Source organism: Corapipo altera, unplaced genomic scaffold (assembly GCF_003945725.1).
Source record: "Corapipo altera isolate COAL_440 unplaced genomic scaffold, ASM394572v1 130482, whole genome shotgun sequence".
NCBI classification, from domain to species: domain Eukaryota; kingdom Metazoa; phylum Chordata; class Aves; order Passeriformes; family Pipridae; genus Corapipo; species Corapipo altera.
Window position 1 is genome coordinate 1,621 of NW_020885580.1, and position 10,259 is coordinate 11,879.

Consider the following 10,259-nt stretch of genomic DNA (forward strand, 5'->3'; position numbering starts at 1 on the left):
CCCCCCCCACACGTGTCCTCCCTTTAGACCCCCCCAAATCTGTCTCGCGACACCCCCCAAAAACCGCTGCCCCCCCCTCCCGGACCCCGCGGTCCCTCCGGCCGGGCCCCGCTCACCTGCGGCCCGAGCGGAGCCGAACGCGGCCGAACGGAACCGAACGGTGCCGAACTCGGCCGAACTGGGACGAACGGTGCCGAACCGGAGCCGAACGGAGCCGAGCGGAGCCGAACTGGGACGAACGGAGCCGAACGGAGCCGGACCGGCCCGAAGGTTTCCGAACGTCCCCGAAGGTCCCCGAGCGGAGCCGAACCGGTCCCGAAGGTGACCGAAGATGCCCGAGCGGGGTCGACGGGGGCGCGCGGAGACACGAGGAGGGGGCGGGGGATCCCCCTCATTAGGACCCCGGAGACCCCCCAGAGACCCCTCAGAGACCCCCGCAGAGCCCCTCATACACCCCCTATAGACACCCAGAGACCCCCAATAGACCCCCCCCATAGGTCTCGCCCCGTGGGGGGTTTCGAGACACACGAGAAGGGGGATTTGGGGATCTCCTCCCTCCGGAGGTCCCGGGACTCATCTGAGGGAATGTTTGGGGGTCTCTCCTCCCTCAGGGGGTCTCTGAATTGTGTCAGGGGAGTCCAGGTGCTTTAGTTTTTCCAGCGTTCCCTGGTGGTCTAGTGGTTAGGATTCGGCGCTCTCACCGCCGCGGCCCGGGTTCGATTCCCGGTCAGGGAACAAAGACGGTAATTTTCGTTCAGTTTTTCCTCCTTCTAATTTCCATTTTTCCCTCTTCCTCTTTCCTCACTCGCCAAACTCCTTTACTCTAATAATTAATAGATTTTTAAAATAAATATGATGCAGAGTATATATAATATACATGATATACTATATAATGTCTATCTCTTAGTGGCCTCATTAGCCAGCATCGTGCATGTAACAAATGTGGATAGAGCCTTTCCCAGATCTTCGTTCGCGAAGCCCAGCCACGATGGTGATGATATAACGTATAACATAAAAATACATTAAAAAGATATGTTATACTATAATATTAAGGAAATATTTATAGTATTTGTAATATTGCTAAAGGATTTGTAATATATTATTATTTATAATAAAAATATTTAAATGCATTAAAACATAAAAGTGCATTAAAAAGCCATGAAAATACATAAAACCTCCATAAAGCCTCCAGAAAAAATACATTAAAATACCCTAAAATCCATAAAAAAAAATAAAAATACATAAAAGCCCATAAAAACACATAGAAAAAAGGGGGAGGAGGTTAAAAGCCAATGCTGTCTGTCGCGACACAGGCGGAGGCACCGCTGGGATTCGAACCCAGGATCTCCTGTTTACTAGACAGGCGCTTTAACCAACTAAGCCACGGCGCCGGCGCTGCCCAGTCCCACATCAGAGACCATCAGACCCCCTGACCCCTCCCCTCCTCTTCCCCCCGCGAGATTCGGGATCCCCGAGAAGGGAGACCCCCAAAATCCCCACATACACACACACGTGTCCCGGAACCCCCTGAGGAGGGAAACCCTTCCCAAAAAACCCTTTTCCCACTCCCATCCTTGTCCCGGTACCTGCCCGAGGGTGGAGAAGCCCCCAAAAAACCCCTTTACAACCCCAGAAAAGGGGAGGAAATGGGGAGGGAGGACAATGAGGAAAATTAAAGAGGGAAAAAAGGGACGTTAGGAAAAAATAGGGGGGAAAAAAATAAAAAATTGAAAATTAGGGGAGGAAAGAAGGAAATCAGGGAGAGGAAAAAACGGACTTAGCAGAGGATGGTTTCGATCCATCGACCTCTGGGTTATGGGCCCAGCACGCTCCCGCTGCGCCACTCTGCTGCTGCAAAGCTACCTTCTAATTACTTTTAATGAATTATAATTACTTAAAGCGAGGCAGAAAGTGAGAGCAGTTTAAAATAAATACACAATTTATCGCATGTTATTATACATGTACATATATAGATTGATTGATTGATTTAACCACTTAATTAATTTATTTATTTATTATCTTTTTCTTTTATCTAAATTTTCATTCAAATTTATCTAATTAATTAATTTAATTTATTCATTTAATTTAATTAATTTAATTTATTTGTTTAACCTCTTTATTCCTTTTATTTATTTATTTTTATTTACTTATGTTATTCTTTTAATTTGTTTATTTAATTTATTCATTTCATGTGTTTATTCATTTTTTAAAATGTATTTAAAACACTCCCCGTTTCCCCGAGTTGGCTCCCCCGGGATTCGAACCCCGATTTCCGGGGTGGATAAACCACGCCCACAGCACGCCCTCTGATAGGAGACCGCGCCCCTGTTCACGCCCCTTTCGCTGAAGCCACGCCCCTCTAGCAGCGAGATGGGCGCGGGGCGCGAGTGCGCAGCCGCGGACGAGGTGGCCGAGTGGTTAAGGCGATGGACTGCTAATCCATTGTGCTCTGCACGCGTGGGTTCGAATCCCACCCTCGTCGCTTCCCACGTTTTTGGGGGGGTTTCCCAAAACCGCCCTCTTGCGATTAAGGTTCGTTTTTCGGGGGATCTGCAGCAAATCCCGTCCCTTTTCCCTCCTTTTACATCATTTTTTCCATCCTTTTTCATCCTTTTCTCACCCTTTTTAAATCATTTTCCAGCCTTCTCCCACCCTTTCTCCATCATTTTTCCTCCCTTTTCCCCTTTTTCCCACCCTCTTCCCACCTTTTTCCCCCCAAGAGCCCCAAACAGGTAAAAACAGGTTAAAAAAAGGCAAAAACCAGGGAATTTTATTCAACTCCCCTTTTGGGGGGGTCCCCAGGTATTCCCAGCTCATTTCCAGGTGCTTCCATTCCATTCCCAAGTGTTCCCATCCCATTTCCAGACATTTCTATCCCACTTCCAGGAGTTCCATCCCATTCCCAGATATTCCCAGCCCATTTCCAAGTGGTTTGGACCCATTTCCAGATGTTTTTATCCCACTTCCAAGAGGTTTCATCCCATTCCCAGGTATTTCCAACCCATTCCCAAGTGTTTCATTCCCACTTCCAGGTACTTTTATCCCATTTCCAGGTGTTTCCAGCCCATTCCAGGTGTTTCCAGCCCATGTTCGGGTATTTCTGTCCCATTCCCGGGTGTGTCCAACTCACTCCCAGGTTCTTCCAACCCACTTCCAGGTGTTCCAGACCCATTTCCAGATGTTTCTGACCCATATGCAGGTGTGTCTGACCAATCTCCAGGTGTTTCTATCCCATCCCCAGGTGCTTCCAGTTCATTGCCAGGTGAGTCAGACCCATCTCCAGACCCATATCCAGGTGTGTCCAACTCATTCTCAGGTGTTTCAGTCCCATCCCCAGCTGTGTCTATCCCATTTCCAGGAGCGTCTGACCCATATCCAGGTGTGTCTGATCCATCCCCAGCTGTGTCTGACCCATATCCAGGTGTGTCTGATCCATCCTCAGGTCTGTCTGACCCATATCCAGGTATGTCTGATCCATCCCCAGCTGTGTCTGACCCATATCCAGGTGCGTCTATCCCATCTCCAGCTGTCTCTGACCCACTCCCAGGTACTTCTAACTCATCCTCAGGTGTGTCCAGCCCATCTCCAGGTGCTTCTCTCCCACATGCAGGTGTGTCCGACCCATCCGCAGGTGTGTTGAATCCATCCTCAGGTGTGTCTGACCCATCCCCAGGTGTGCCTGCCCCGCTCCCACCCCCCTCAGGCCTCCCCGCCTGCCCTCCCCAGCACCTGTCCAGGTACCTGTTCACCTCCCCGGCGTGGCTTCGCCTGTCGGGCTCCAGCCGGAGGAGCCTCCGGAGCATCTCCAGCGCCGCCTCCCCCAACCCCTGCCAGGCGCGCGGCACCTCCCCCCCGCCGGTGAGCCCACCTGGCTGCCAGGTGCGGCCCTGCCACACCTGGAACTCCCCGAACTGGGGATCCGGGGGCGCAGCCACCCCCCAGGGGAAGGTGCCGGTGAGGAGGGCGAAGAGGAGGACGCCGAAGGCCCAGGCGTCCAGGCTGGGCTCCAGGTGCAGCGTCTCCGCCTCGCGCAGGTGGCACAGCTCAGGTGCGGCGTAGGGGGCGTGGCCCGAGCCACAGGTGGGCCCCACCTGCCAGCCCATGACACGGGTGAGGCCGAAGTCGCCCAGTTTGACCAGTTGGCACTGGGGGTCGAAGGCCAGCACGTTGTCCAGCTTCACGTCTCGGTGCACCAGGGCGTGGCCGTGCAGGTAATCCAGGGCCGCGCCCACCTGGGTGGCCACGCGCTTCACCTGCGGCTCAGGAAGGCCCACCTGAGGAGGGGAGGACACGCCTGGTGGGACACAGGGTCACCCAATGTCACCTGGGGTCACCTGAGGTCACCTATGGTCACCTGGAGTCATCATTTGGGGCACCTGTGGGGTCACCTGTGAGTGCAGGGGTTCACCTGGGACTCAGGGAGACTCACCTGGGGAGGGGGGGACACACCTGGGGTCACCTAGTGTCACCTTGGATCACCTGTGGGGTCACCTATGAGTGCAGGGGTTCACCTTGTGCTCGGGGAGCCCACAAAGGTCCCAGGCAGGTGCATCCCTCACACCTGTCCCCCCCCCAAACACACCTGTGCCCACTCCAGACACATCTGAGCACTCACCCCAGGTGTGAGCAGCCCACACAGGTCCCCGGCAGGTGCGTGTTCCTGCGCGAAGCCGAAGTGGGTGGGGGTCTCGAAGGCCAGGGGCAGCACCTGCAGGCAGGTGAGCTGCCCCCGCAGGCACAGGTGGGTGCAGAACTCCCGCAGGAAGCCCCACCTGCCCGTCCGGTCCTTCCGCAGCAGCTTCAGCACCACCGGCGCACCTGGGCAAGGGTGGGGACACACCTGGGCACACCTGGAGATGGGTTATACCCCCAGAGACACACCTGGGCACACCTGGGGATGGGTTATACCCTCATAGACACACCTAGGCACACCTGAGGATGGGTTATACCTCTTATAGACACACCTGGGCACACCTGGGGGCACCTGGGCACACCTGGGGACAGGTTACCCCACCCCATAGACCACCTCCGAGCCCCTTGGATCTCCCAGGTGTGTTTGGGGGCAGAGCCTGAAGTGTGTCAGTGTGTCAGGTGCTCACCTGGTGCACAGGTACCCAGAAATCCCCCCTCCCTGAGCCCCCCCAAGCCCTCCCGGTACCCCCCCAGCCCCTCACCCCCATCCCGGGGCTGTGCCAGCACCACGTGCCCATAGGAGCCACTGCCCAGTTCTCCCAGTACGTCCCAGTCCCGCTCCAGTTGGCACTGGGGGAGGTCCCGCCCTGTTTGAACCATCAGGTGCTGCAGGAGCCTCTCCTGGGCCTCCCCCTCCTCCTCCTCCTCCTCCTCTTCCTCCTCGGCCGCTGCTTCCATGGGCCCTGGGGACCAGTATGGACCAGTATGGACCAGTTCACTCCAATACAGCCCAGCCCAGTTTAATCCTCATCCTCCTCACCTTCATCTTCATCCCCCTCCTCCTCCTCTGGGGCAGCCCACTATAGACCAGTACAGACCAGTACAGTCGATATCAGCCCAGCTCAGATCATTCCATTCCAGTCTGTCCCAGTCGAACCCAGTTCAGTCCAGTATAACCCAGTTGAACCCAGTCTAGCCCAGTATAGCCCAATTCAACCCAGTCCAGCCCAGTATAACCCAGTTCAACACAGTACAGCCCAGCTCATCCCAGTCCATCTCCATATAACCCAGTCCATTCCAGTCCATCCCACTCCATCCCAGTATAACCCAGTCCATTCCAGTTCACCCCAGTCCACCCCAATCCATCCCAGTACAATTCAGCCCATCCCAGTCCTGCCCAACATCCAGGTCTCCCCCCCATCACCTGCCCTCAGGTACCACCTGTCCCCCCAACCCACCTGTCCCCGCCCCCTCCGCCCCCCTGCCCCCCCCCGGTGCCACCCCTCCTGCCGGTGTCCCCAGGGGTGGCCCCGGTGTCTCACCTGTGTCCCCCAGTGGGTCAGGGGGTGTCAGTGCCCCCCCAGGTGCCCCCCCAGGTGCCCCCCCCCAGGTGCCCCCTCGGCGGCCCCTGCGGTTGTGACTCAGAGTTTCCCGTGCCCGCGGTGCCACCCGGGCCCCGCTAATCTCTGTCACCTGCGTGTGGGGACACGTGTGTGTCACCCACGGCCAAAGATGGGCACGGGGGGGGGGGACAGAGGGACACTGGGACAAGGGGGGGCGACAGAGGGGGCACGGGGACATGGAGGACATGAGGGGGACAAGGGGGGACATGGGGGGGACAGAGGGGACAGAGGGACAAGGGGGACCTGGAGGGGACACGGGGGTGACATGGGTGTCATGGGGACATGGGGGGGGCTTGGGGGCCATGGGGGGACATCGAGGGGACACGGGGGGCCATGGGGGGACAAAGGGACAAGGAGGAGACAGAGGGACAGGTTGGGGGACAGTGTCTCCAGTGTCTCCAGTCCCCCAGTGCCCCCCCCCCCCCAGTGTCACCAGTGCCCCCCAGTGCACTGAAACTCCCCCCCAGTGCCTCCCAGTATATCCCAGTATACCCCAGTATCTTCCAGTCTCTCCCACTATATCCCAGTGCCCCCCAGTCCCTCCCAGTGCCCCTGGTGACGGTGCCACTGGTGCCACCGGTGCCACCTGGCCCTGTCCCCCCCCCCCCGGCTATTTCGGGTCCCCCCGCACCTGTCCCTGCCCTTCCCCACCCCGGGCCCCCCGCCAGACCCTCCCCCACCCCGAGGGGACACAGCGGGGGCTCAGGGCACTGGGAGGCACTGGGAGAAACTGGGAGGTACTGGCAGGTACTGGGAGGGAGTTCAGTGCACTGGGAAGAGACTGGGATGGACTGGGGGGAACTAGGGGGCGCTGAAAACGGATTTGGGGACACTGGGAGGGACTGGGAGGGACTGGGGGGCACTGGGAAGGGGTTTCAGTGCACTGGGCTGTACTGGGCTGTACTGGGCTGTACTGGGCTGTACTGGGAGGTGCCGGGGCCGGGCCAGGTGTTGCCGGGGGGGAATTTGGGGGGTCGTGACCCCCCCCGGGAGCAGCTGTTCACTAACGAGCTGCCGGGGGTTAATTACCAGCAGGGGATGATTAATTGCCCTCGGCGGGTGATTAATGAGCCCCCGGGAATGATTAATCGCCCTCGGCAGGGGGTATTAATTACCCGCGGGGGGAGGAAGGGATTAATGAGCCCCCGCGGGGTCACGGCCCCGACAGGTGACACCGACAGGTGGGGAGGGGGAGGGAAGGGGACACCGCAGGGGGAGGGGAGGGACTGGGGGGCACTGGGAGGGGGAGGAGAGTGACTGGGAAGGGGTTGGGAGGGACTGGGATATACTGGGAGGAACTGGGATGGACTGGGAGGGAGTTTCAGTGCAATGGAAAGGGAGTGAGATATACTGGGAGAGACTGGGAGGGAGTTTCAGTGTACTGGGAAGGGACTGGGAGACACTGGGAGGGGGGCCTGGAGGGACTTGGAGTTTGAGTGCACTGGGAAGGGACTGGGATATACTGGGAGGCACTGGAATGGACTGGGAGGGGGTTTCAATCCACTGGGGGGCACTGGGAGGGGGCTGGGAGGGAGTGGGGCCATACTGGGGGGATACTGGTGGTAAGTTGGGCCATACTGGGAGTCAGCTGGGCTTTACTGGGGCCATACTGGGAGTCAGTTGGGCTGTACTGGGGCGATACTGGAGCCATATTGGGACTCAGTGGGGCCATACTGGGGCCAGTTGGGTTGTACTGGGGGATACTGGGACCATACTGGTCACGTCCCATGACCCCTATGGAGCCCATGGCCACGCCCCCAACATGACCACGCCTCCTCAAGGCCCCACCCCTAAGGATGAGACACACTGGGGGGGGGAGGGGCACCTTTATTGACAAGGGGACACAGGTAACACCCCTCCCCCCGCCAGGTACCCTCACATACCCCCTCACCTGGGGCACTGCCCCCCGAGGTGCCCCCTCACCTGCAGGCACAGGTAGGCAGATGCTCCCCCCAGCACCTCCAAGGTTTCCAGGTGGGCACTGGGCACCTCCTCAGGGGGTTCCAGGTGGGCACTGGGCACCTCCAAAGTCTCCAGGTGGACATTTGTCACCTCCTCCGTGGGCTCCAGGTGGGCACTGGGCACCTCCATCACCTCCAGGTGGGCATTGGGCACCTCTGAGGTCTCCAGGTGGGCACTGGGCACCTCCTCAGGGGGTCCCAGGTGGGCACTGGGCACCTCCAAGGTCTCCAGGTGGACATTTGTCACCTCCTCGGGGGGTTCCAGGTGGGCACTGGGCACCTCTGGTGTCTCCAGGTGCACAGAGGGCACCTCCAAGGTTTCCAGGTGGGCACTGGGCACTTCCTTGGGGGTCTCCAGGTGGCCATTGGGCATCTCTGATGTCTCCAGGTGAGCACTGGGCACCTCCAAGGTTTCCAGGTGGGCGTGGGGCACCTCCATCATCTCCAGGTGGGCACTGGGCACCTCCGTGCCGAGTTCCAGGGCCACAGGGGGCACCTCCAAAGTCTCCAGGTGGGCACTGGGCACCTCTGAGGTCTCCAGGTGCACAGGGGGCACGTCCAAGGTTTCCAAGTGGGCAGTGGGCACCTCCTCCATGGTCTCCAGATGGACACTGGTCACCTCAGGTGGCGGTGGCAGCACCTGGAGCTGGACATTGGTCACCTGGGAGGGCGGTGGTATCGCTTGGAGCTGGACTTTGGTCACCTCAGCGGCCTGGAGATGGACATTGGTCATCTCAGGTGGTGGTGGCAGCACCTGGAGCTGGACATTGGCCACCTCACCTGCTTGGAGCTGAACACAGGTGACACCTGAGGGTGGTGGCTGCGCCTGGAGCTGGACATTGGTCACCTCAGGGGGCGGTGGCAACACCTGGAGCTGGACATTGGCCACCTCACCTGCTGGGAGCTGGACACAGGTGACATCCAGGGGTGGTGGCAGCACCTGGAGCCGGACTTTGGTGACCTCAGGTGGTGGTGGCAGCACCTGGAGCTGCACTCTGGTGACACCTGAGGGTGGTGGCAGCGCTTGGAGCTGGACATTGGTGACCTCAGGTGGTGATGGCAACACCTGGAGCTGGACTTTGCTAACCTCGGAGGGCGCTGGCAGCACCTGGAGCTGCAGCCCTGTGACACCTGGCACCCCTGTCACACTTGTGACACCTGTGACACCTGTCACTCCTGTCACACCTGTCACCCCTGTCACCCCTGTCATACCTGTCACCCCTGTCATTCCTGTCATACCTGTCACCCCTGTCACCTCGGTGGCCTGGAGCTGCACCCCTGTGACACCTGCAACACCTGTCACACCTGTGACACCCGTCACACCAGTAATAGCTGGGACACCTAGGACACTTGTCACCCCTGCCCCCTCTGTCACACCTGTTACCTCCCTGCCCTGCACCTGGACATTGGTGACCTCCGGCAACACCTGGAGCTGCACACCTGGCACACCCGTGACACCTGGCACCCCTGCCACACCTGTCACCTCAGTGGCCTGGAGCTGCACACCTGGCACACCTGGCACACTTTTGACACCTGTTACCCGGGTCACACCTGCCACACCTGTCACACCTGTCCCCTCCCCCCCCCGCACCTGGACATTGGTGACCTCCGGCAACACCTGGAGTTGCACACTTGGAACACCTGTAACACCTGCCACACCTGTCCCACCTGCCACACCTGTGACCCCTGATACACCTGGAGCACCTGTGACCCCTGCCACACCTGTCACCTCGGTGGCCTGGAGGAGTTGTACACCTGCCATGCCTGCCCCACCCGTCACACCTGTGACCCCTGCCACACCTGTCACACCTGTCGCCATCCCTGCCGCCTCAGCCACCTGTACCTGCACACCTGCAGGCCCCATCCCACCCCTCAGCACAATCACACTCGTCCCCGCCCCCTCCTGTCCCGCCCCAGGGGGCACCACCAGGACGCCCTGCCAGGCGTGCGGCCCCTTCCCCACCTGCGCCACCTGGGCAGGCTTGGTGGGGCCAGGTAGCAGTAGTACCTTGCGGGGGGTGGCGGGCGGGAGGGGCGGCCCCCCCCGCAGCAGCAGACAGGCCGGGGGGTGCGGCTCAGGCGCACGGTGGGTGCGCAGGTGGCGCTGCAGGTAGGCGGCCACCACGAAGGCCTTGGGGCAGGCGGGGCAGCGGAAGGGCCGTGCGGCCGAGTGGGTGCGGCGGTGCAGGTGCAGGTTGGAGGAGTGGGTGAAGCTCTTGCCGCAGGTGCCGCAGGTGTAGGGCCGCTCCCCCGTGTGCACCCG

At 59.4% G+C, this 10,259-nt stretch overlaps 2 protein-coding genes and 4 non-coding genes across 6 annotated transcripts; 2 read left to right on the plus strand and 4 right to left on the minus strand.

Moving 5' to 3' along the window:
* Positions 1–663: 663 nt before the first annotated feature.
* Positions 664–735, plus strand: TRNAE-CUC. Its single transcript has one exon. It is a non-coding gene; the product is annotated as a tRNA-Glu (tRNA).
* Positions 736–1,317: 582 nt separating this feature from the next.
* On the minus strand, positions 1,318–1,391 carry TRNAT-AGU. The gene has a single exon. It is a non-coding gene; the product is annotated as a tRNA-Thr (tRNA).
* A 387-nt stretch (positions 1,392–1,778) lies between these two features.
* On the minus strand, positions 1,779–1,850 carry TRNAM-CAU. The gene has a single exon. It is a non-coding gene; the product is annotated as a tRNA-Met (tRNA).
* Positions 1,851–2,400: 550 nt separating this feature from the next.
* On the plus strand, positions 2,401–2,482 carry TRNAS-GCU. The gene has a single exon. It is a non-coding gene; the product is annotated as a tRNA-Ser (tRNA).
* A 261-nt stretch (positions 2,483–2,743) lies between these two features.
* On the minus strand, positions 2,744–5,292 carry LOC113940639 (uncharacterized serine/threonine-protein kinase SBK3-like). The gene is made up of 4 exons (XM_027631790.1): positions 5,175–5,292; positions 4,882–4,909; positions 4,616–4,850; positions 2,744–4,274 (listed from the first exon to the last, which is right to left on the minus strand). The coding sequence occupies exons 1-4, from the start codon at positions 5,290–5,292 to the stop codon at positions 3,039–3,041; spliced, it is 1,617 nt and encodes a 538-aa protein (XP_027487591.1). The 3' UTR covers positions 2,744–3,038.
* LOC113940638 (putative protein FAM47C) lies at positions 5,181–10,256 on the minus strand (the record flags this gene model as incomplete). Its single annotated transcript, XM_027631789.1, has 4 exons — positions 5,181–5,375; positions 7,959–9,136; positions 9,236–9,637; positions 9,701–10,256. Coding segments are annotated over 4 exons (2,220 nt in total), but the record flags the coding sequence as incomplete, so codon positions are not given.
* Between the last annotated feature and the right edge of the window lie 3 nt (positions 10,257–10,259).

Bases quoted from the DNA above. Each gene is read 5' to 3' on its own strand.
- LOC113940639 (XM_027631790.1), bottom strand. From the start codon at position 5,292: ATGGTTCAAACAGGGCGGGACCTCCCCCAGTGCCAACTGGAGCGGGAC. The intron at 4,910-5,174 runs GTGAGGGGCTGG...TGTGTCTATGAG, and splicing joins GGCACAGCCCCGGGATGGGG to GGTATAACCCATCCCCAGGT. The intron at 4,851-4,881 runs GTGTGTCTCTGG...ACCCATCTCCAG, and splicing joins CCATCCCCAGGTGTGCCCAG to GTGTGCCCAGGTGTGTCCCC.